At 40.5% G+C, this 26,756-nt stretch overlaps 1 protein-coding gene across 1 annotated transcript; it reads left to right on the top strand.

The window, feature by feature from the left end:
- On the top strand, positions 1–26,417 carry C9 (complement C9). The gene is made up of 9 exons (XM_057789392.1): positions 1–66; positions 701–845; positions 1,096–1,243; positions 9,255–9,393; positions 13,777–14,052; positions 17,260–17,500; positions 19,158–19,307; positions 20,666–20,844; positions 26,190–26,417. The coding sequence occupies exons 1-9, from the start codon at positions 16–18 to the stop codon at positions 26,415–26,417; spliced, it is 1,557 nt and encodes a 518-aa protein (XP_057645375.1). The 5' UTR covers positions 1–15.
- The last annotated feature ends 339 nt before the right edge of the window (positions 26,418–26,756 follow it).

Below are 26,756 nucleotides of genomic sequence, written 5' to 3'. Positions count from 1 at the left end.
CCCATAGACTGCAGAATGAGCCCGTGGAGTGAATGGTCACCGTGCGATCCTTGCCTCAAACAAATGGTAAGTATTTGCATCCATCCATCCGAGTTCTTCAAATGAAAGCTGGCGTCTTCAGGGAAATGGACAGGAGGCAGGGACCCCCAGGAACAAATCCCAACCCAGAAAGAGGTAATCATTGAAATGAATGTGGCTGATCTGACCAGGAGACCTGCATGGTGAACAGCAGACTGGGTAAGTGTTTATGGTATTTCATGTGTGTAAGAGACTCCATAACCTAGAAGGCCAAGTACTCTTGTTAAGTGATAGCAGTGGTGGTTTCTTTCGCTTCTCTGTTATAATCATGAGCCTATTGGGTGTGGGGTCTACAGTGATGGAGATGTCGCTTTATTCCAGCAGTGCCCAACCTGTGGGTCTCGACCCCTTTTGGGGGCTGAATGACTCTTTCACAGGAGTTGGCTAAGACCTTCTGAAAAGACAGATATTTACATTATGATTCGGAAGAGTAGCAAAAGTACAATTAGGAGGTAGCAACGGAAGTAATTTTATAATTGGGGGGTCACCACAAGAGGATGAACTGTATCAAAGGACAGCAGTATTGGAAGGGTTGAGAACGAAGACCTTAAATCACAATCCACTTTCGCATTAGGAAATAGAATAATTTTAGCTGTTCTTTTGTTTGATTGTTTGTTGGCAGTTTCGTTCAAGAAGCATTGTAGCCTTTGGACAGTTTAAGGGAAAGAGCTGTGTTGATGCTTTGGGTGATCGGCTACCCTGTGAACCCACTGAGGAGTGTCCGGAGGAACAGACCAACTGTGGGAACGACTTCCAGTGTGGAACAGGTGATCTGAGAGTCCAGTGGTTCTCTGTGGGCTTCAGTGTCCACTAGTGAGCATAGAAAAGTAAACACATTTTCATAAATAGACATTTCCAAGTCTAATGGCTCCCAATAAAGGCTAGCTATGTAGTCTATAGAAAGAATTCAACTGTATCCATCATTCACTTCCAATGCCAAAGTGCCCATAGTGACTTCAGCAAATGAAAACATTTAGCATTACACACATGATATAAGAGTCCTGATTTTGACTACAGGCAGGTGCATAAAGAGGCGACTTCTGTGTAATGGTGACAACGACTGTGGAGATTATTCAGATGAGGATGACTGTGACAGAGATCCACGCCCCCCTTGCCGCGACCGAGTGGTAGAAGAATCTGAATTGGGACGAACAGCAGGCTATGGGTTTGTATTTAATGTACTTCTGTTGAACCTGTCCAGGTGAGATATGACTGGAAATGGCCTCTAACTCTTTCACAACGAAGAATATACAGAAGGGCTTTTACAAATGGCACCGTTGATGCAAACCTTGATCTGTATTCATTTGAGGACCCCAGAGTATTTAGCTGGTATGTAGGGATATCACCCAGCCTCAGTAGGAGTCTGTTGAATGAGTTTCACTCTCAGTCAGTAGGAGACAAAGCATCTCATGTACAAATGTCAGGAAGACCACAGAAAGACTGACATGACCACATTTCGAATTTCCATAGCAGGTGTGGCAGGTGCATTAAGACGTCTGAGTTCCCAACATGGTTACCCTTCATTGTAATGCTTTTTGACCTGATAACTAATTATAAATTCTGAAAAGGTTCAAGCATTCTGGAGTTGGGCTGGAAGAAATGGTATCAAAAGACTAGGTGATGATGCCAGAGGGTAATAGGGTTTGGGGTCTCACTGTAGCGAGTTGACAGGTGACGTATTTTCCACACAAAATGTAGGGGCCCTGGGCTGTGAGTGCTAAAGGAAGTCTAAGAGTTTCGAACTTGGGACTATATAGAGAGGAAAGGATTCTGCAGACATCTGTGCTCCAGGCATTGGGAGAGGATGACAGATCTGAGGTCCCGATAGATCCCATTCCAGTTGCAAGGCAGTCCAGGGACATTTACTGGTTAGTTTGCATAACTGTCTTGAGCTGGACCATTTTGTCCCTAACAGAGATGCTGTTGTTCTCATGTCTTGCTGTGCACTGACAGGAGTACATGGTTCTATTCACCATCTATCATGGGATGGGTTTCTTTATCCATATGATTTCATTCTTCACTCAAAATAGATGCTCAATAAATACTTGGTGGGCAGATAAACAGGTAAATTGCTTAACAAGTAAAAGCCCCATTCATAGGTACCTTCTGAGACCCTGGTTAATATCCAGTAAGATAGAAACTAGGTCCCTAGGATGAAACTCGGGGACAGAAATCCAGAATTAGAGAAAAGAAAAAAGATGGCAGAAATGGGAAGAACAAAGCTGACAGAGGAACTAGAGTGACAGAATTTCTTGGATTTGGTGACTCCCCCACGGGAGACATTTAGGAATGTCTGAAGAGCATTTGAATCATCAGTACTGCAGAGGACAGCACTGGCAGGTGCTACGGACACCGTTAGAGGTGAGCAGTGGTGACGCTGAGCATCCTGCTACCTACAGCCTGCTTTGTCAGTGGTACTGAGCCAGAAGGCCCTACCCTGAGGACTAATTCCTCCATACTGGATTTGGCTGGAAGTAAAGATGCCTTTTCTCTGAGGTCAGAGGAAACATCCATTTAGTGAACATAAGTACAAAATTCTAGGATACCAAGAGTCACGCATGAGATAAATGTTTCACACAGCATTTATTCACTTCATAAAATCTTACTCAAATGGCTTTCAAATATTACCCGCAGTGCCTTTGGCCCTTAGCTTAAAAGCTGTGTTTGTGATTCAAACGGACTGTCTTAGGCCAAGAATCTCAGTAAATGGTAGTTAACAGTGTAGGGTTGTCCAAAACCCTTCTAACCAGGTTGCTATGGATTCAAATTATCCTAAACCTCTTCTGCATCTTTCCTCAGGGGAAAGAAGTTTTATCTCTAATCTCAGTGAAAGAACTTGAAACAGGAATCACATATGTTATTTATTCTCACTCAGTGCAGATTTATAGTTTGTCTTATGGGAAAGGAATACAGAAATGTTGGCCTACTTAACTGAAAAAAAACAATCATTCATAATCTATTGGTTTCCTTTGTTCAGGGAAAAGAAAAAAATTAACATAGCATTTGCTGGCAAGTTTCCTAACGAGGCATCCTAGAGAATTGGCAAAGAAGTCTTAGGACCTCACACTTTATTACAGTCAGGAGTGGTGTTGGGGAGCATGAACATGGCTGAGCAGGGGGCCCAGCTATGGGAAATATTAGCTGCAGACATGGAAAATGAGGTGGGTCCTGACAGAATCAGTCCATCGTCAGGTTTTATTGAATTCCCTACTATTAGGAGCAAAGACCCTTAACAAATTTAGTCTTTATAAAAGCTACTACTGTCCTTTGCATAATACCTTGAATTTTTCAGAATCCCTTTGTACATTCCATCATACAGATTGTCATATGACCCCTTGACTTTGTCAGGGATGCTACCATATTCATTTTGTAAATAAGAACTAAGTGAAATAATTTAAGCCCTTTGGTGAGTGTTTCAGGGAACTAAACCCAAGTTTCTCTGTGTCACATAAAACCATATTTTCTCCACCACACCACTTTACCCTTCTCCTTTTCACCACACCCACCCAAGCCCTTCTCCATGTTGCTTTAAAGACCCAAAGTCAATGCCTTGTCTGGAAACAAAACTAAACTTGCAAAATGATAGTCCATGGGCCAATGAGATGGCTCACTTGCCACTGAGTCTGACATTCTAAGTTTGATCCCTGGGACTCAGCTTCTCCAGGTGGTTCTCTGACTTCCACACTTGCCCCCTGACACCTGCATCCCCCCCACATGCTAAACGAATAAATGTAATGAAAAATAAAATGTCTTAGGCAACTATTTATTATAATGTCTATAATTCTAACACTTGGGAGGCAAAGAGAGGAAGATCATTCAAGAGCAGCTTTGACTGCACAGCCAGGCTCTCTCTCTACATATAAATATATTACATATTATATAACACAACACATAAGTATATTAAATATTATATGATATATGTTTATGTATATTAGAATACTTTGATTAGCAAATCATTTATATCTAGAAGCTTTAAGATATTTTGTTAAATGATTATAAACCTCAATTCTAGGACATTTGGATACTTACAAAAAACCTTCATTATTCTCACAGAGCTTTGAACTATATGTGAAATAAAGGTCATGGGGGTTGTATCAGTCACGTTTCTGTTGTGATGATAAAATACCAAGACCAAGGTAACTTGCAGGAGGAAGAGTTTTATTTTGGTTTACAATTTCAGACACATAAGAGCCTGTTGTGGCCCAAGGACATGGCATCAGGCAGGCGTGGTGGGAGGAGCAGGAAGCCAAGAGAAACAGAGGGAAGGAACTGGAAATAGTATAAAGCTATATATCCTCAAAGCCTGACCACAGTGATGTTATTTCTTCCAGCAAGGCCACACCTCCTAAACCTTCCCAAGTAGCATCACCCAGTAGAGATCAAGTGTTCAAATACCTGAGCTTATGGGATGCGTTTCTCAAGGAGACAACCACAGGGATGGAGAAGCCAGTCGGAGCAGTATGGTTAGGAACTGCTTCTCCACACTTCAGTCGGGGAAACCACAATAGACCCAGTCTCCTGCTTCTTACCCAGACTCTGCGTGGGCAAGCCACGGGAACTTGACGTCATGTATTCATCTTTATCCACTTGAAGGACTCTCTCCTCTAAGTCCCTACTCTGGCAGAATTCCATTATATTACAAATGCTTCAGACTTCTGTCCTGTAGGCATCTGAGATCCTCCACAAATGTTCAGGGAAGGCCTCCAGCCCATCTTGCATTCATTGAAAAAGCGCAAATCAAAGCCAGCTGTAAAGGATGTACAATATGTAAGGAATGACTTCTTTGTGATCTAAGCGGAGCTCCACCTCTGTGAAGGGAGCTTTCCTGTCAGCTCACCTAGTGAATTAGAGCTGCCTGTGCTTCTGGGGCAGCTGTGGAAGCAGCCATCCCGAAACACTGCCAAAGAACATGCTTTTCTTAACATTTCCCAGGTGACGACTTTTCTACTCATGAGCACTTTTCATGTTCCTTGGCAGAAAAATATTGGCTCATTTTAGAGCAGACTGGCTGTCTCTATAGGAGTGGAGTCAAGTCAAAGGTTTTTGAAACATTTCTCCCTTAGTGGTGCTTTAGACTTCATTGGCTTCCATAACTTTCCAGATGGTTCCAGCCAGCTGGTCAATGGACTGTTCTATGAAACAATATCCTTCAAACTAGGCTATGCATAGCAAAGGGCATACAGGACCCTTCCAGGAGAGTGGCAAGTAAGCTGCAAGGTAACAGTTTCCTCAACTATTAAAATTATGGAACTGAACTAACAACAAGACTCAACCCCCATATGTACTTGTTTTTCATGAAATTGATTAGTACGATGACACAGCTGCTTCTTCCTTTCTTGAATCTCAAGACAGGAACTTACTATGTAACGGAGGACTGCAGGTCTGTTCCACCACATCAAGGTGTGTGTGGTGCTGGGAACTGAGCCTAGGACTTCGTGTGTGAGGCAAACACTCTACCAGCTGTGATGCATGCCGCCAAAACTCTACAGTTTTTTTTCCACACCTGTCATCTGCCTTCCACAAGCCAAAGCCCTCTCATCCACCTCACTAATACTACATGTTAGAAAACTCAAGATCTAATTACAGGTCCTAGGGCTCAACTAGACTCTAATGCCTTTGAAATAAAATGGTCTCCACTTTTTAAAAATTTTTAACCAATAATCAGCAAATGGTGTGTAAAATAATTTTTTTACAAAAGGCTATTATGTGTGCAATCTTTTTAGTATGTAAGACCAAAGAATTGAATGGCGTTACTATTGTAATGAATTAGGTAAAATGCTGTGGATCCCCAGTGGCTGCAGAAGCAGGTCCCAGAGCAGTAGCAGTGGCCATGTAGCAGCAGGTAGTGGGCAGGGGGTCCTGAGAGCAGTCAGTCCCAGGCAGGGACGGTGCAGTTCCCCAAGTGGCTGCAGTGAGCCATGAGGGGCAGCAAGTCCCATGAGGAGAGACAGACAGATGGGCATGCCACAAAACCATACCGCTGGTCTCCAAAGGTGGCTGGCCCCAGGCAGTGAGCCAAATCGCAGGTGAGAGACAGAGACATGGATAGGTATACCATGCAGAGTGAGGTTGGATATTTATTTAGTGGGTTATGGAATGGAAGGGGGAGAAGGAAAAGAGCAGAGAGAGAGAGAGAAGAGAGAGAGAGAGAGAGAGAGAGAGAGAGAGAGAGAGAAGAGGAGGAGGAGGAGAGAAGGGAGACAGAAGCTGCCTCTTCAAGAAAAGAAGAGACTCAGGCTGCAAGCAGTAAAGAATATCTGCCTGCCTCAGTGGACAGGGAGGAAGTGGGCGTGGCTTGACTCTTAAAGGGATAGGACAGATCATTACAACTATAGCAAAATACCTTCTACTCTTATCTACTTATGCATGTGAGTGAATTTTTCCTCATTTATATCGATAAAATGGGAAGTGAAAGTGAAGCAATACTGGTGCTGAGCCCTGTATCTTAGGAGCACAAAACAGCATTTATCCACAGATATAAAAATTTATCTATTTGAAAAGAAACTCAATCCATTTCACTGGAATAGCTTTCCAATACAATTTTACTTGGTTTGGTAATGACTTAAATTTTTTTTATCATGCTTATATATACCACTTACAATGAGCTTCAATACTTAAACTTTATGGTCAAGGAACATGTAATACTTAAAATTAATTCATTTAATTAATATATTTTGATACAACAAAGCATGAAAAGGTGATCAATAAGATTATTCGATATAAATTATATTGGATCTTATATTAAGTCAAAATTCTGTGGAAGAACCATATGCACCTTCACTATACCATTAATCTATATTAGATTTATTTTTCCATATAAAGCAGTAATTATGTTTTTAGTAAGTATTCATAGCCTGATGAGAAATTATATCTTTTGCAACTATTTAGGCTTAAGATGAAAAATATTTGGTGCCTCACTAAAGTGTTTACAAAAGCATAGCTAAATGCCTTTAGAAGACACACAAGTAAGACCAATACACCCGAAGTGTGCCACATGTGGGATCTTGCCATTCCTCCTGAGCTTCCAGCACCTCCCAGTTTACACACTCACCAAAGCCCTAACCAAATCTTCTATTTTTCAACTCCTTTTATGATCTCCCCATGATGATCACGTCCTTGTGCAACACGAACCTTATACTGCATTTATTTATACTACTTGTTTGACACAGTATATTCTTTCCAAACTAATTTTTAAATAGATAATTATATTCCGATCCTCCCTACTTCCAAGAAAACTTCCTGGGAGCCAATTGTGTTTTAACTCTCTTCATTTTGCTTTCTGTTTATTATAAGCACATAGATGTGGTAATTAGTCATCCAGAGGTTCCTCATTATACAGGAAGGGGAGTTCCATTGTTCACTGAAGGAGTCTATTTAATGAAGGTGCATAGCGAGACAAGGTTCACTGTCCCTTAACATGTAGCTGAACTTCTGTTCAGAAACAAAGACATTATCTGTTCTTTCCACTGCTGCATGACCTCAAGGTGGATGAATTGCATCCAACCCTCAGTGAAATGAAGTCAAGAAGCAATTCCTCGCAAGACTGGGCTTGACAGGCTTCACTGCTTTTGAGCTGTAATGGCTAGCTAGGGTGGCACTGCTTTCCATGATGGTTTGATGAAATGCTAGTGCTGCAGGAGCAGCAGAGCTAAAGAGAAGCAGCCGCCGCCATCAGAAGCCCTTCTCAAGGTGACTGCAGAAAGAAAGGAAAGCAAAGAGAAACACACAAGGCCCCTTCATGTCTAGAGGTTTCCCTCCACAACACGCTACCAGCCGAAACTACTTGTGACCTCACAGGATGCACAAACAAGTCATAAAATGTTTAAGAAAGTTAAGCAGCTACAAGGTCTGGGCATTTGTTTCTGGGACTTATTTGAGCCCATCACTCTTACTTTCAGCTCCGTATTGGAACAGCAGAGCCTTAGCATTTGCGGGGAAAGGTCTTTTGGGCAGATTAGGCAGTGAGTTAATTTCATCTTGTAGCTCAACCTTTACAAATAAGTTCCCCATTTGTTCTTCCGTTACAGAGCCCCAATGTTGCTTTCTTGGTATCTTCATATTAAGTTAAAATGTGACGTAATTTTGAAGCTATTTTAACCCACCCATTGGTAATATTCTTGGTTTTATTCTTTTGTTTTGTTTTATTCAGCAATGGGCTCATGGTAAGTCGTCTATACTCTGACAAACTGTTCTTCAAAGTAATATACACGTTTATAATCCTGCTAATTGGAGTTAGGTATGTGATCTAGAACAATAGATAAAGTTTTGTTTGGGGAGTTATAGGTGTGTGGAAGAAATTTCCATCTTGGCATCCCGGGCTCAGAGCCATCTATTGTATGTACTGCCCACGGAGCAATGCCTGTGCTCCTCAAACTGGCAAAGGTGAACTTGACAAAGAGCTAACAGTTTCTCGTGCCGATGCTGTCTTTAAGCCTAGAAATCAGACTTAACTTTTCTTAAAAGTTTGTTAAAACTTTTGTTTAAAGTTAAAAACAGATAAAGGATATTTCTGTCTGTGAATTAAAGCTTGCAAAATAAAAATTTTTTTTCTGATTGAGTGGTGTATAGAACTTTTGAGAATACCTTACTCAGATGCCGAATTTTTTTTTGAATGTTCTTCTTGGAAAGTCTAACAGGAATAATATAATCCTGGGGAAGGGGTGGGATTCTTGACAAGCAGGGAGACAGCTGGAGGAAGGTTTAAGTTGAAAGAGAATTGGGAGAAAGAGAAAGAGCCCCAATGTTGATCCACAGATGAAAGATTACATGTATATATTATACTGCCCCCCTGGGATGTTCTGCTCTCAAATAATTTAAATTGTTGGTGCTATAGTGTTTGGCATTTAGTTCACTCAGGAATGTGAGGTAAGAGGTGCAGCCTTAGAGCTAAGACTGCAGGAGCCAGAGAGTCCCATGCCGCCTACTTTACTGCCTTTCTTTCCTGTGCTCTAACAGTGCCCTAGGTGCCAAAGAGTTTACAAGCCCCTCCTAAGGCATGCGTTCTGCCAAGACACTGCACTAAAGTGAACGGGCCCCGACCCCTGTTCCTGATTAAACGGCACGCGTGTTGGTTGACAATGGCATGGATCGAAGCTGTCCGGCTCTCCCCGCTACAGAAGGCTGCCTTGCATTAACAACGATATTTACCCATATGACCCCATTCTTCTTCTTCTCAGGATCAATATCTTAGGGATGGATCCCCTGAACACACCTTTTGACAATGAGTTCTACAACGGACTCTGTGACCGGGTACGGGATGGAAACACCTTGACATACTATCGCAAACCATGGAACGTTGCTTTTCTGGCCTATGAAGTAAGTTGCCATGAAGGAAAACGTACTGTTTTGTTTTGGTTGGGGGAAAGTGCCTTGAAATATTTAATGGTAGATTTGGTGAAAATTTCAATACAGTAAGAATTTAAAGTGAGCGAGGGGTTCAGTTAAAAGGAGAATGTATCTTAGACGTGTTTAGAGACACACAGTAGTCTTTCATCCAGCCTGACTATACACACCCAAGGATAAAGATTTGGTAAAATATCTATAGATATAGACTCACCCAGAGTTCTGAAATGACTAAAAACAAAATTAGAGCAGATTTTATGTGTGATCAAAATGATCAAACTGCTTCCATGTCAACTGTTCCTTGAATTAGTCCTTTCAGTGAAGAAGTTCCATTGTGCCCCTCTTCATTCCATTTCTGGAAAGTTCTTTTTGCTGATGTTACTCCCACCAGACTAAAAGACATACAGACTTTTTAAAAATTATAACTGGTATTGTTTGAAAAGCAACATCATCATAAATAAATCCCTACCCATTTTCAGCATGAAACCATTCTGTTTGCCTGTTAAGGACTTAACAGTTACGAGCTAGTTAAGGATTCCTATCTGGACCAGATGGGCACTTCGCTCCCAGATGATTCCATTGTCATATTTCTTGCAACTGTAGAGCTAAAACAAAGTCACCAAATTCCCACAATTCTGAGGTACATTTGGAGGTCATGGTCCTTCTCCATAGTGCCATGCTTGCCTCATTTAAGCACAAAATTCTGTGAGTACAAGTCAACAGTCTATCCGAAATTACTCTTCTGAGCTTGTAAGATGGTTCAGCTGGTAGAAACACTTGCCACCATGCCTGGATATCTGAGCTTGATACTCAGGGCCCACATCGTGGAAGAAGGAAACAGATTCCCCCAAGTCGTTCTCTGACTTCTCCACAAGCACCATGGCACACAGGGCCTACCACATACATACACACACAATGTAAATGATTTTTTTTTGAGTTGGACTCTTACTATATAGACTTGTTCAGAATAGTACACACTATGTAGACCAGGCTGGCCTCAGACTCACAGAGATCTACTTGTGCCTGCCTCAAAGGTACTGTGATTAAATGCATGAGTCACTATCCCTGACAGTAAAAAATTTAAATCCTTTTCTAAGTGGAATATAGAAAACATGGCACCTTTAGCCGTTAATGATGGGTGAAAGTTGATTGGCATGTTGTCTTCTTTTGTTTTCAATTCTCCCATCTTCACTTTATGAAGTCTTTGCCATGAGCTCATGTTTTTGGATACTTGATGCCCAGAGGGTGCTACTGTTTGGAGAAATTAGATAGCCTTTATGGCCTGAAGCCTGACTGGAGGAAGTGCTCACTAGGGGAGATCTTTGAAAATCTACCCCAACCCTTGTTCCAGTCTAAATGTCTCTGCCTCTGCCTTCTCAGGAGGAACAGGCTTTCGGCTGACGCTTCCATTGGTATAGTCAGAGCTGTGCCCATTACTGGGCACTATCCACCGTTACGTGCCAGCTGTAGCCATGATATACCCATCACAATCTCAGACATGATGAGACAAAATCAGCCTTTCCCCTCTTATGTTTGGGGAAATATGTTTCCCCTCACATATTTTGACCACGGTGATTAAGCAACAATTAATGTAACCTCTGTGACCAAACCTGCAGTGCCTTGTAAAGGCGAAACTTGTATGACACAGACTGGTAAGGGTCACAGGGCCACCCAGGATTAAACATCAACCTACCTCAGGAGAGTAAACACACTGGGTCCCCTTGCCCCACCTCTAGAAAGACATGAGGCTCAACGTTTTAGTATGTTTTACACTTTGGAAAAAGGCATAGTTTCTGCTCTGTGCATTATTTACACCCCTGGGATATTTGGAACACTAAGCCATAATCAAACACATTAAGCGTTCTGTTGCAAAACTAATCTATGTTCACACAATGTGGAATAAATGAAATCTATAAATCACTGTTTATTAGTGTGGGTGGGATTAGTGCCTCCAAATGAGTTTTTCCATGGAGCTTATAAAAAAGCAGGCAGGAATGTAGACTTGAGTTCTTGTTTGGTACCAATCAGGGAAGAGAGGTGTTTGAGTTGAGTCCTCGCTAAGTCCCCATGTCTCCTTGGCACTATGACTGCTGGTGGTGACCTTGGACAAACCTGTTATGGGCTTGGAAAATAAGTTGCCAAGCTTGTCTTATCATAATGAATAAGCTTGAATTCTTGTGAGTAGAAATCTCTATTTTAACGCACAAAGCTTTTCCTCCGTTTCAAATGCTCAGGAAAATAAATCATCCATCACACGTTCTATATCAATACAAAGCCTGAGTTAAGTATACTTTCTTATTGCCCATTATCAGCCGCATGTACAGAGGGGGTACTCACAGATTGATGCCTGATGAATGACTTTTTGTTACATTGTATTTATTTATTGTTGGTGGTGGTGTACGCACATACTGTGGGTTTCATACGGAATTCAGAGGACAACTTCCAGGGGTCAATTGTCTGTTTCTACCATGTGGGTCCCAGGGATGGAACACAAGTCATTAGCCTTGGAAAGCAAACACCATTACCCACTGAGCCATCTTGCCAACCCATATGAGGTGGTTTGGAAACCTTGTTTGGGTTACTCATTGGCAATAAATTATTGCCATTTGCTATTTGAAAAAGTAATGCTGACCTGTTATGGCATCTTGATCTTATCCCTCTCCCCTCACTTGATGCATCTTATCTCAAATGTGCTGTGGTTTAAAACCCATCCTTCATGGGTGGGAACCCTACCTCAGCCTGAAGCTATGAGATCTTTAGTAAAGTAGTTCTCATATGACTCAGCGTCCTCATGTAGAAAACAGAAATAGCCAAGCGGTGGTGACGTACGCCTTTAATCCCAGCACTCGGGAGGCAGAGGCAGGCGGATCTCTGTGAGTTTGAGGCCAACATGATCTACAAGAGCTAGTTCCAGGATAGCCAGCACTGTTAAACAGAGAAACCCTGTCTCGAAAAAAAAAAAAAAACAAAAATCCCCAAAACCAAAAAACAACAACACAGAAGTGATATTGCACATCTCATTGCTATACAGGGATATAAATTTGGAAATCTCTCCCAGGGTCATTAGCACATAGCAAACACTCAATAAACCCTTGTTACTACTTATTTTTAAAGCATAATTAATGAAAAACTTAGCCAAAGCTTGGAACTTCATTAGTGATATTACGTCATAGACTGGCAATGCGCTGCGACCTCTTTTATGACGCAGAGGGAGTGCGAGAAGATCTGAGGCCATGGAAGTGGGGATGAAAATGGATCATACTTACAGCACAGGTCCTTTTCAACCTGCTGCTCCTTGGCTATCTCTCTGATGCTGAAATCAATGCTTTGTTAGTCTGAGTCAGGTTTTGTGGGTGCATTGTACTATTTAAACCTGGGTCTCTGAACACATAAGACTTAGGAGATGAACCATGGATGACAAAGAGCCCTCTGGCTGTAACTATCCCTTTCCAATGGTATTTCAACCAAAAATATATGGCTTTATTCTACCTGTGACCTGAGACTCTGAGTAAAATGGAATCTAAAACTAACAAATTAATTCTTTTCACGGAGGACCCATCAAGGAACCCTGGTACTCAGGTTGGTGCTGCCTTTGTGGAGAAGGTCCCATGCTTCCCCTGGAGCAACAGAAGTGTTTCCACAGGGTCAGTACTCAGAAGAGAACACAACTATGGTCCAAGAGGAGCCAGACTAGGTCGTAAGAGGCTGGCCCCAAACTTGGCAGTGTGGTAAACATCATTCATATTATGCTGATTTTGAAACATGAAACATGCAAGATTGAGGGCAGTCATGAGGAGCTGCTGAGGCTAGGCACTGTGTGGCGGGGTTGGAGTCCCTGCAAAGAGGCCCTCATAGGCTGTGGATGAAGCTATAAAGGGGAAACCTTGTTCGCAATAGAGACCCCAGCATGTTTGAAGTGTTGGAACCATAGGACACTGGCTAGGGAAAGCTGCAGATGTCAGATGGATAGGGCCTGAACCTAGGAGAGGAGCTGTATGTGCTGCTGACAGTGGGACTTGGGGGGTAGGCCTGCTAAAGCCTTTCGGACCCCAGATTATATTAAAACCCCAGATGTTGGATATGGAAGTTTAGGCATTGCTACTTTTCCTTGCTGAGGTTTCTAGAAGGTGTTCAGGAGACAATTAAATGTGATTGTTTTATGTCCCAGTTCATTTATTCTGTGCCATCAGATGTTAGAGGACTCTGCCTTGATTTTTGTCTGTATTCGAACCACAGAAATTTAACCCCAGCACCCTTCACCTAGAGAAGTCTCTCCCTTGCTCTACTGTTTTTTGAATAGCTGTCTGATTCCCATTTGTTTTTAACAGCTCCTTTATTATTATCATACACTTTTAGACGAAGGCTGATAAAAATTTCATAACTGAGAATTACGAAGAGGAGGTTCATATAATCAGAGACTTCTTACGAGACAGGACCTTGAATGTTAATGTAAATTTGGCTCTAAAGTTTAAAATCACCGAAGTGCCTATGAAAGTCAAAGGAGTTGATTCAGTTTTCCCAGAAGAAAACTCTTCAAAGCCGGAGGAAAAGAAGGACAATTCAGTTGGTCTGGAGTTTACTTATTCCAAGGAGGAAAAGTTTCAACGAATATCAACATATTTTTCAAAGTCGGTAAGAACTGGGATAATTTATATAGAGACTATGATAGAACTTATTTCAAACCGACCAAGCTCTTTGTAAGGTAATAGGAAATGACAGTAAAACCCAGGAAATCTTCACAGAGATTTCTGCAACAGGCAGCAAACTGCAGAGGGCAAAGAACTCTCAGATGCTGGGCAGTAGTCGATGAGTCAGACCCTGGGTGTTAGCTGGCAGAAAGTGTTCTAAGGGTGGAGAGTGTGCCGTTTGACTGAGACCTAAGTGCCAGAGCGTTCCGCTTACAGAGGGCCATGATTGTTCATACAAGAACTCAGTTGGAGGATTTTTCCTTCTCTACCACATGGCCTCTCAGAATGTTGTCTATGTGCTTCCTATAGAGCCTGTCTCCAAAGCAACGTTGCTGTGCTCTTATACATGTTGCACATAAGATTAGTCTGCCTATTTTGGAATCACACTTTTAGGCTGAGACTTTAAATATGTGTGTGCGTGTTTATATTTAAGCCAGATTCCAACGTTCACTTCGTCACTGACAGAATAAATATAAAATTTTTTTTAGCATCGGTGTGATGCCGATCAAATGCTTACTCTTCCTTTCCTGACATCATCATTACCTGCTTAGATGCTTCACCTGCATTCATAACAATAACCGTTCACTCTCCATATTTATATGTGCTCAGTTATTCAATTAGTTTGTGTTGAGAAGATGACGAGAGAGCAAATGTGTAAAGGAGTCTCACCAAACAGCTGAATTAGGGAGACAGTATCTGGAAGAAGGGCTATTAAAGTTGGGGCTTAGAGGCAGGAAGAGTCTGATGACATGATTGTGTCACATGGAGCTGGAAGGAGAACGGATTTGGGAGGGATTTGAATCCCACAGAATGTCAGTGATCACCGCTAAAGGGTAGATTTTCTCTCCGTAACAGGGGTTTGGTTTCAATTCTTGACATTCATTGTCAAATCGAAAATGGCCACTCTGGGTACTCTGTTGGGAAAAGGTTGGGTGTGTGAAGAACAAGTGTAAAAATAAAGTTTAAAAGCCAACGTAAGAATCCAGATGGGACATGGTTACAGTTCAGAAAGGATAGTTCCCATCAAATCTGATTCTCGTGCTTGGAGTCTAAGCCATTGAAGGGTGCAGTTACTGATGGAGAATCTTTCAAGCAAAGCAAGCCAAAAAGAAGACAGGGTTAGGTTCTAGTTAGATGAAGTGTGAGAGTCTGTTAAGTGCTCAGTTGAAAGTTCCAGGTAATAAATCAAAGCTAGGAGTCTGGAGTTTGGGAAGGAGATCTGGGTTCAAGATAGAATTTTAAAATGTTTTGATATCCAGATGATGCCTAAAAAATCATAGGACTTTGTGGGATGAGCACATGGTTATCATATATTTATAAGTGCAAGAATAAGTGCTAAATTTGGGAAACTTTAATATAAAGAAAACTGCAAAAGGAGAAACCCACAGAGAAAACCAGAAAGCATGTAGTACAATGTCCTTGAACCTTGTTGCTCTGTGTGGTCTCTGGACCAGCAGCACCTATATCAATGGGATATCAATTCCACCGAGACCTGCTAAGTCAGAACTACATATTAACAAGACCCCAGGGGTAATCTGTTCATCTTCTTTAGCTTGAGAAGCTCCACTCTCCAGCATCAGACTCGAAACTCTACTGAACAGAGAACAACTGACTGTGTCAAATATGCTAAAGAGTCAACGAAGAGGAGGGTGATCACTGGCCTTAGATTGATAAAGGTCATCAGAAACCTTGGCCATAATGGTTTTGTTCTTGTGAGAGCAGCAGAATACCTGTATTAGATCTAAGGAAATGGGGAGCTAACTTAGGAAGGGTGTCTGCATAGCATGTTCAAGGCTCTGAGTCATTTACCCCACACTTTTTCTCCTCTAAGAAAAAAGGTCTAGCCTGGCGGTGGTGGCGCACGCCTTTAATCCCAGCACTTGGGAGGCAGAGGCAGGTGGATCTCTGTGAGTTCGAGACCAGCCTGGTCTACAAGAGCTAGTTCCAGGACAGGCTCCAAAACCACAGAGAAACCCTGTCTCGTAAAACCAAAAAAAAAAAAAAAAAAAAGGTAGATTACAGAGAAACTAGGAAAAGAAAAGTTGGAAATAGAATGTCTATTTAAAAAAGTTTTTCATGCAATGCTGTGTCTAATGAGGGCTAGGAAATGGGTAGCAACTGGTAGGGCTCACAAGGTCAGAAGAATCATTTTTGTTGTCTTAAGATGAAAGAAAGAACAACCAGTTTGGATAGCAATTATCTAAGACCAACCTTTGAAATCAGTTGAGCCAAAGATTATCACATCTATTTTACTCCAAATCCCAAGATACACTTCTAGTTTTGACAGTACTGAGAAAGAATTCCTGTTCCGTTTTGTTCATCTCTGAGAATTAGTAGTATGTGGGTCAGAAGATGAAGAACTCACTATGGTTTGTGATGTATGAAGTGAGTTCCTGTAAGATTCTTGTCAATAAAGTTCTGGCACTCACCACTGAGGGCTCAGAAGCCACTCCAAAATATAGAGAGCACACACCTTCAAGCATAGAACATAGGTCTTCAAACAAGATGTAGAACTTTCTACCACTCCAAGAAAATTCCATCATGTCCTTCACAGTCAGTTCCCTACTGAGTGAGAAGCAGTCACTGACCAGATGAATCCCATGGCCGCTTAGTTTTGTCTGTGGCTGTGAGGTGGATCGTGCAGTGTGCACTACTTTGTGAAGGGCTTCTTTCAATCACCATGTGTTTGAGATTACTTGTGAAATGGGTCAGTAGTTTGTTTCTTTTGACCGATGACTTCAAACCCCTTGGTGTGGATGCAACACTAAAATGCTCAGCAACTTCTTTGTTGATGGATGTTTGAGCTTTTTCCTATGTGAAGCTATGCTGCTGAATGCTGCTCAGAAATCCTGAAACAAATCCTTCGGTAAGCACTTAAAAGTGGCATTATTGTTTAGGAAGGCAGATGAGTGTCTAGTTTTACGAGAAACTACCAGGTATGTCATTAAAGTGTCTGACTGAGCATATCTGAGAACTTCAGTTGCCAAACGTTATCAACAACAACAGCTTATGACTATCCATTTTGATGTGGTCTACTGTAGCGGTCACTGCTAAAATATCATTCCCTTTGAGTATTCTAGGTTTTATGGTTTTGTTTTATTGACAGTGATAAACGTCATATTTCTCTCTTTCTGCTGCTTTCTCAACAAAGGGAAAGGTATTCGTACATGTGAAAGGAAAGGTTCACGTGGGTAGATTTGTGATGAGAAATCGGGATATTGTGCTGACCAAAACTTTCCTGGATGACCTAAATGCTTTGCCAACCTTCTATGAAAAAGGAGAGTATTTTGGATTTTTGGAAACCTATGGCACTCACTACAGTAGCTCTGGGTCTCTGGGAGGACTCTATGAACTGATATATGTCTTGGATAAAGCTTCCATGAAAGATAAAGGTAATACCTGGAAACACAATTCTAGTTACAAATGTGATTCTGATTGAATATTACTACTTTCATTGCCCCTTTTGAGCAAACTCTTAGAATGAAATAATCTAATAATCCATTCCTTTGAGAGATTCTGCTCTTACCTTTGACATCTAAATGTCTATCAAGTGGCTCATTGATTTCCACTTTGAATAGGCTCACTTGCTCCCAAAGTACCCAACACTATTACTGAGAAATTCACCAAATCATACTATAATGGAATGGCTATCAATGGGAATACAGCTTCCAAGGAAACATTAGTTAAGATGTGGAAGAAGGTATAAGAAACAATGTATATAACCTATCTCTTAATCCTCAGACTTGCTCAATTTATGTATGATGACTGTCTTCTAAAATAGTCTTCAGTGTTGGTGGAAACAAATTGTTATAAATGTTGGCTTTGAGAGGAAGAAAGAACCATTACTATTGTACAATGTGTGTTAAAATAAGGTTTAAAAGTTAGTTTGCCTTTTCTGGTGATCATTATAATCTTATGAGGGTAGTTTAGTTGAGGCCATGTTGAGTAAGACTGTTATGCTAAAAACTATGGGAAAAGGGTAATATGGTACTTCATCCATGCATCCCCTATAGTTGGGAGATGCCTTGGACCTAAAGGTTCATCTAATCCTCTCAAGAATAGAGTAGAACAGTCTGGTACAGCAATACATGCCTGTAATCCCAGCTTCTTAGGAGGCTAACATAAGAGGCTTGCTAAAGACTAGGAGTTTGAGGCCAGTCTGGGTATCACAGAAAGCCTCTGCTTCATAAAAATAAAAAGAATAAAGTAAACTCAAAATGACTGTGTTAACAAATCATAACAATTGCAGGTCGTGGAGGTGCTATATAATAATGTAAGTGTAAGATAGATAGATAGATAGATAGATAGATAGATAGATAGATAGATAGATCTTTTTATTTTCTATTTTCATTTATTATTTATTTTCTATTTATTTTATTATCTATTTAATTTATTTTATATATTTATTATAGAGTTATTATTTCTATATAATATTTACATATTTTACATATATGAAAAGACAATAGATAACAAACTACAGACTTCACAGAATTTATGGCTATAACTGCTTGGGTAGGCATATACTAACCACAGTGAGTTAACTTCCAAGATTGTTATTTGTGAGCTAAAACGAAGTTCAAATATATATTCAAATCATGTGTCCAAAACAATTGGGTATTGTTCTGTAATTCTGTAGACTCAACTGAAACTGAGTGACCCCTCAAAAGGTTAATGTGAGGATTGAATTATTTAACTCATGCAAAATGTTCAGAATAATGCCACGCATGAAATTACCATTCAATGCATGTTGGACATTGCTGTCTTCCTTGGGTATCCCAAAGGATTTTCCTATAACCACCTTGACTGACCTAAATCCTTTTCAAACAGGGGGTAAAGTTAATACATCCTCCGTTATTAAGTTGGTAGCCAAGTGAAAGGATGCTACTAGATATCAATAAAAAGAGAATGGAGTGAAGACATGATGTTACGATTGAGTTAATAATGGTGGCCAGAAACATAGGTATATTTGTCACAAAATAGTAAAGTTTGAATTCATTTCTGATGTTGATAGACCATTTCAAATAATTTTCATATGAATCTCTAATGCAGGTGTTGAAGTTAATGATGTAAAAGAGTGTCTTGGGTTTAAAGTGGATGCATCCTTAAATACCCCTCTACATACCTTCTTTGATGAAGCTACCATGACAGCAACTGTTAAAACAAATGATTGCACAAAAATAGGAGGAGGTAATTTAACAAGTAAGTATGGACTGGTTGGTTAGACTGGGGAAGGCAGAGCCAATAGCCAAGAGCATTGCCTCCCATGATCAGCACTCTATCATCTTGAGGGAGAAAACCTGGAATCCCTTAAGAACTATTTAACTCCTCCCTAATCACTATGAGCACAAGTAGCCCCCAGACACATATCTGTCCATGTCGGGACTGTGCAAGGGAGGCACAGTGCTCATGGGCTGTGTATCTTTCGCAATGACAGAAAACCAGTCACTGGCAGCAAAATGTCTTGAAGACAAGTTTCTTTTTCTCCTAAATTTTCACAAGGCCTTACATGGGCTAATGTGGGACCTTGTGTCCACTACAAAAAACAAGACCTAAGTCACTTTCCCAGATCGACTATCCGCTTGGCTTGATTGGTTAACCTTTCCTTAGCCCTCAACCAGTGCAGTGCCTTGCAAACATAAAAACAGGCTGCAGACGTCACATCTAATCAGAAATCCTTGAAATTACTTTTATTTAAAAATTGTATTAAACTTTTTATTTGAAACCCAAAACACTTCTGATTCACCTCTAAAGAGCCAACTGATGGTGAAGGGACTATCGAAGGGAGATCTGGATATCGTTTAAAATCTGTCTTCTTGTGGATGTGATTGGTACCAACAAAGGGACAAAGCCCTGGAATTGCCATCTTGCAACATTAATTAATTAATTGTGTGACCTTACACTAGCCTTTCTACCACATCTTTCCAGATTTCTCATTTGTACAAATGACGCAGGCTAAGCAAAAGCATCTTGTGATACCTTTAAAACTCCATGACTCTAAAAGTTTTAGACATTTTTAAAGTGGTTCAGTTTAGAGAAAGTGGAATAGGATTCGGGATGGGAGCAAGTTTACTTTTATCTCAGTCTTTTTAGATATGTTTAATATTTCTATAATAATAAGATAATTTAAAGCATACTATACACAATATAAATATGAATGAAGTTTGAAAGTTTATCTTCATTCATATTTACACAAATATATAAATATTTGTATATTTTATATATTCGTCATTTGTACAAATATATAAAATACATACAAAGTCACATTAATTTCCCTATATATACTTGTATTTATATGATGAGCTATAAGTTATCAATCTACCTGGATCGAGTGTACAACCATTATTTTTCAAAACAAAGATGGTTGAAATTTATAAATTGACTGCTGAGAAAAATTCCCCTCTTAGACTCTGGAGGTGAGATTTATATGCATCACATTTACACGGGAGTTCAGCAGATACACTAAGCTGTCCTAAAGAGACATAATACGCATTCGTCAAGGGAAGTGACCACCAAGATGCAAATGCTTCTTTCTTCAAGTCTTCCTTGTTTTGTTCCAGTAAACCTCACCAGTGACAGCATCATAAATGGTGTTATTGCAAACATAAGAGGAGGAGCAGGGAAACATGCAGTTCTCCTGAAAGAAAAGCTTCACAGAGGAGACAAGATACTCGAAGCGAGTGATGTTGCCAACTGGGCCTCAACCTTGATTGATGCTCCGGCACTCATTAGTCAAAAAGTAAGGACTGCTTCTGCCTTTAGAAGACAGAGATGGCACTATTCAAATGCCCGCACATGACTTCCTTGGATAAAAGAATTGCAGAGAAGAAATAGTGTAATATCAGGCAACCTAAGAGGAACTCCTGGGAATGCCTGTCACTCACTGGGTGTGGGACATTCTGATTTTACAACACTAAATTCTGCAGATCTCCATGTGGTTTTGAAGGCTTATTAAGATTGTTCATATAGAGTGTATAGTACGGGTTAGCCCAAAGTAGTCGTTAAGAATGGATGGTTCTCTTCTGTTGGCCTTTGGCTCGCCTTGTCTTCTCTGGGTATCGCACAGCAGGAGACCCTCATCTCAGAGTCATTGTGGAAAGGATGTTCATATGTCAAACATTAAAACAAGATGAGTAATTCTTGTGATCAGAGAATTAACGCCCTCCCATTCTCTTTCTCATTGTCCAGATGGGCTGTAACTCCTGAACTTATTTTTGTTTTTGTTTGTTTTTTGTTTTGTTTAGTTTTTCGAAACAGGGTGTCTCAATAGCTATGGAGCCAATCCTGGAACTCACTCTGTAAACAAGGATGGTCTCGAACTCACAGAGATCTGCCTACTTCAGTCTCCCGAGTGCTGGGATTAAAGGCATGTACTGCCAGTACCTGGCCTAACTCCTGAGCTTTAATGATCCTTCTGCTTTAACCTTTTGAGTAGCTGGAATTATAGACATGCCCCCTTTCTGATTTTTTGTTTTGATGTTTTGTTTTGTTCTGTTCCATGAGGCTGGGTCTAACTCTGTAACTTGGCCTAGGCTTGAACTCTCAGCAATCCTTCTGCATTAGTCTCCCAACTGCTGGTGATACAGATGGGAATCTGTCTCTCTCTTGCATAACGGTAATAATAACATCCACTCCAGGAAACCCTGAGAGTCTGTTGTCTCCTGCTTACTCTTGAAGGGGAGGCAATATTTTCCAGTTGTAAAGATGTAAACACCGTGGCCATTCGGCTGCATCTTTTCATTTACTAAAATATGTATGCATTATTCACTACTTCTTGTTTTCCTGGCACTATTGAAAAGTAGTTTTGCTTGCCTTTATAGCTTTCCACTTTCTGTGCATGCCTTATTGTTTCTTCTCTCCAGTTATATTTATCTTTGTTCACAATGTCAGTTTTATTACATTTTAGAAAGGCTGACATTTTTTATAGTAATAGTTTCCAGAGAATTTTACTTCCTCACTTTATTTTACTGTCTTTAAAGAGTTCATTAGAGCTACCCAAACTATCTCTCTAATGTGAAGGAAGAACCCAGAAATTGAAAATTGCAACCAATTCTGCATGTTGGCTGTAGAAATAAAGCCTTTAGCATATGTGCATACATAACTTTATATAAAGTGTGGGAGCCAAGACTGTAACTCTAGCTGCTCGGGAGGCCAAGGTAAGAAGACCTCAAGGTCAAGGCCTGCCTGGGCAACTTAGAGGAACTCTGGCTCAAAATTGAAACTAGAAGTGGGGAAAAGGGAGGAGGAAGAAGAGGAGGAAAGAAAGAAGGGAGGGAGGGAAGGAGGCAGAGGAGGAGGGAAGAACGAAGGAAGGAAGGAAGGAAGGAAGGAAGGAAGGAAGGAAGGAAGGAAGGAAGGAAGGAAGGAAGGAAGGAAAGACAGAGAAAGACAGATATTATATATATAGTTCAATGGTAGATCACTTGCTTAGCTTATATTAATTCCTGGGTTCAACTCCCAGAACAGTAACAACAACAACTTATAAATTAAAGGTATTCTCCCCAAAATTAGACAAAATAGAAATGAAAAAAAAACTGGCTTGTATAAGAAAATAAAAATCAAAGGAAGCCTATTTGTTAAATATAAATTTTATTTAAATCCATTATCATGGACTCAGTAAATAAAATCTGTGACAGAGGATTTTCAATAAGGGAAGAATAGAAGATGCAGGCAGAGGACATCTAAGCTACCTTGTTCTCTCAGCCCTGTAAACCAAGCTCAGTTTGTCCTGTACAAAGGGATCTAAGACTGGTCTCTGGGAGGTTGTAAACGGTGAGGCGTGCTTCAGAGCTGGCATTTTATATCTGGGGAATAAAGTCTCTGCTACAAAGTCCCAACTGTGTTCACTAGAATATTCGAAGACTTTCATCAGTCCAGTCAGCATGGTGCTCTGGGTTCAGTATGTGGTGAATCCTGCTTACTGTTCAGATCATTAGCTCAGGAAGATTCTGTCTGCTCTAGTTGTCTGTTTCATCCTCCACAAACCGAAAGTCTAGTCCATCCACATCAATGTCCCATCCAAGGAAATGGCAGCTGCTGCACTGTCCCAAGGACCACTTTGTAAATGTATCTTCTTATAGAGAATATTTTGAAGGGGAGAAATGGTTATTTTCTTTAAATCGACTTTCCCTGCCTGTTTAAATCTCTAAAGAGAAATGTGATACAGTTAAGTTTAACCTTGTAGCCTAGTGTGGTAACACCTACCTGTAATCCTACCTATTTAGGGCGATGATGTAGGAGCGTGGCAAGTTTAAGGCTTAAGGCAACTTAATAAGACCTTGTCTCAAAAACAAAAATGCATCTCCAGATACATCTCAATGGTAGAGCCCTGTCCTAGCCTAGACAAGGGCCTGTGCTCAAAACTCTGGTACCACAAAACACATACACACACACACAAACACACACACAAAAAAATTATCAAGTTTGACCTTGAAATATATTCTAAGGAGTTTCACTCTCATAAATCTTATAGAAATGTACCTTTGGGAGAATGGTTACTAATTTCATCAGGTAATCTGTCACCTACAATCACTAGCTCACCTTTGGGTGAGGAGAAGGATTCTATTGTCTGTAGACAACATGGCAAGCCCTGGGGATGCTGGAACGATTATCTTTCTACATGATTGTTCAGAGACTTATGGATTCTCTCCCTACCACCCTAAACTATTAAATTGTTTGCATTTAATCCTCTGTTGCAAATTAAAGCAGCAATCTTCATAGTTAGGTTGTAAAAAAGAGGTTCATCTTGGAAGAATGAGGAAGTCACATTATACTAAGTAAAACAATTGATAAATATGATGGTAGTATATACATTGCAGTATATACAAAGTATACTACAAAGACCATGGTGGTACTATACTAAATAGAGCCTGTGGCTTTCAATATCCCAATGTCTTGCTCTTGGCCTCCCTCCATACAAAGAATACAGGCTAACTACTGTCATAGTCTTCAATTTTCAGGAAAAGATGTTAATCCCACTTTCAGCTTGCTTGTAGACTGTCACAAATAACCTACGTCTTGTCTCCTCAGATAGCTGAACACTGTTTATTTTTCCCTTATACCCACTGTTACAATCAAATCCTTAAAATGTCAGCAGAGAGAAACTATGTCTTTTACAGATTACCAGAGAGATACAATGCTTCCAACTTCTGCCAAAGCACAGGCATCTAGATGAGCGTAGCTGTAATTTAATACACTGGCTTCCTGTAAGGTTTTGTTTTGACACTATAAGAAACAAGATTATGTAAGCCCACTTCATTTTCTGAAAGGATGTTATGTAATAAGTACTCCTTTTATGGGAACTCATGGGAAATATTAGTCTTTAATCTCATTTTGGTTCTCCTGGAAATCAGGTGCACTTTCTTATATGCACGGGATTGATAAATCCCCTTGTGTGTTATTTCAGAGGACTAGCAGATGTAGCCAAATTCGTGGCTCACCTGGTGCAAATGGATGTGTTCTTCTGACTTGAATCTTGCTCCTTAGCGCCACCTCTGCCCCTCACCTTTTCTGTTCTCAGCGTTTCTTTGCCACTTCCCCATTTCCAACTCTCATTCTTCCCTTTGATGGCATGGGCAATCTACGTTCTGAGCTTCTCAAATGCCATGAGATAATAATGAATGGAGAACAAACCTGCCACTTTGTTCTGTTGTATAATTCTGAGCAGACGTGCACTGAATGGTACCAACCACCCGTGTTTTAAAGGGCTACATGTTAGCGTTCTGTAGGCAACAGCCATAATGGCACAGTGCATGCTGTGTCTATCTCTCTTCCATAGGGGTAAAAAATAATTTTCATTCCATTAAGGAACCACATTTGGTCCATTTCCTTGATGACATTGTTAATTATTTTGGATGACTGGCAGAGATCTAAATGTGATTAATATGAAACTTGGTATTTTAGCAAGTTTCATGATAAACTGTCTTCTTAAATTTGTCTACAATGACAGGAGAGCTGGTGAGTATAGGAGAAAAACCTCAAAACCTTTTGTACTTACTAGAAAACAAAACTGGTCATGCTAAGGTAAGCTGAGCAGAAAGCCTTCAGGGGCTGTGCTGACACCAAGGTTTAGGCCTCTTTGAAACTGTCACTGCTGCGTGGCCTTCATCTTTATCTCTTTGAACACTATTTTGATAGCATTATCCAAACTGTTTCCTCCGCGGCCCTCCATTCCCATATCTTAGATTATCTGGCCTTGACTTTCTTTTGAAGGCAAAACAAGATAATTTTTTTTTTCAAAATCCAAAATAACTCTGCTACGTGCTTACCCCAATTACACCGCTGTGGCAGAGTTGGGAAGAGGTTTCTTTCTTCTAAAGGGATAGAACCAACTTGAAATATGAGTAAGGGCACTGTCTTGGGGTTTTATTGCTATGATTAGATGTCACGACCACAGCAACTCTTAAAAAGAAAAAAAATTAACTGGGGCTGGCTTACCATTCAGAGGGTCAGTCCTTTATAATAAGAATCACGGTGGGAAGCATGGCGGCATGCAGGCAGACATGATGTTGGAGAAAGAGCTGAGAGTCCTCCATCTGGATCTGCAGACAGCAAAGAGAGACTGAGCCACACAAGAAATGGCTTGAGTTTCTGAGTCCTCAGTCTCCTTCTTCCCATGGCATACTTCTTCCAACAGCACCTACACCAACAAGACCACACCTCCTAATGGTGCCACTCTGTATGGACCTTTGGGGGGCATTTTTATTCAAACCACCGCAGGTATTAATTTACCAAAAATGTATTAGTGGACGGTTGTGAAGCCTTGGTAGATGTTGGTATTTTCATTTTAACAGTATTGCAAATAACATCTCCCACCTCTGACTTCCCACTTACTTGATGACAGTTTTGATATAAAAATGACCTTCTCACTCTCTTTATTTGTAAATGTCACCTCCATGATAGCATGCATTGGGACTACTTTTGATCACTAAAGTAACGTCAAAAGCTAACATTGTATCTGGCAACAATAACTATTGAATAAGCTTCCAGAAAATCAAAGAATTTGTGAGTCAGTGATTGAGTGAAGGGTGTTTTACAAGTTCCTTTGTAGAAAAAGACACAAGACTGAATCTTTTCTTCTTACAGCTCACCCCTATATATAATCTGGTTCCTTTGAAAATAAAAGATTCATACGTAAAGAGACAAAACTTGGAAAGAGCTATCGAAGACTATATCAATGAGTTCAATGTGAAAAAATGCCATCCGTGTCGAAATGGAGGCACAGTGGTTCTCCTGGACGGACAGTGCCTGTGCTCCTGCCCACCCACATATAAGGGGATCGCCTGTGAAATCAGTGAACGAAAGTTCACTTAAGGTGAGATGAACTTATTTTGATTTTTTTTTTTTTTTTTTTTTTTTTGATTTTCGAGACAGGGTTTCTCCGTAGCTTTTGGTTCCTGTCCTGGAACTAGCTCTTCTAGACCAGGCTGGCCTCGAACTCACAGAGATCTGCCTGCCTCTGCCTCCCGAGTGCTGGGATTACAGGCGTGCGCCACCACCACCCGGCTTATTTTGATATTTTTAAAGGCAATAATATTCACCGCGTGGTTAGATAATATAAAAATGAACTCTTAAATTTTTTTGTCATGAACTCCTATACTATATCATATATAGTCTAAATATATCAGTACTTACTAAGTAGTACAGATTGAC

The sequence above is a fragment of the Chionomys nivalis genome, chromosome 15, assembly GCF_950005125.1.
Source record: "Chionomys nivalis chromosome 15, mChiNiv1.1, whole genome shotgun sequence".
NCBI classification, from domain to species: Eukaryota; Metazoa; Chordata; class Mammalia; order Rodentia; family Cricetidae; genus Chionomys; species Chionomys nivalis.
Note: the sequence above shows the minus strand (reverse complement) of the source record. Positions and strands in the feature narration are given on the sequence as shown.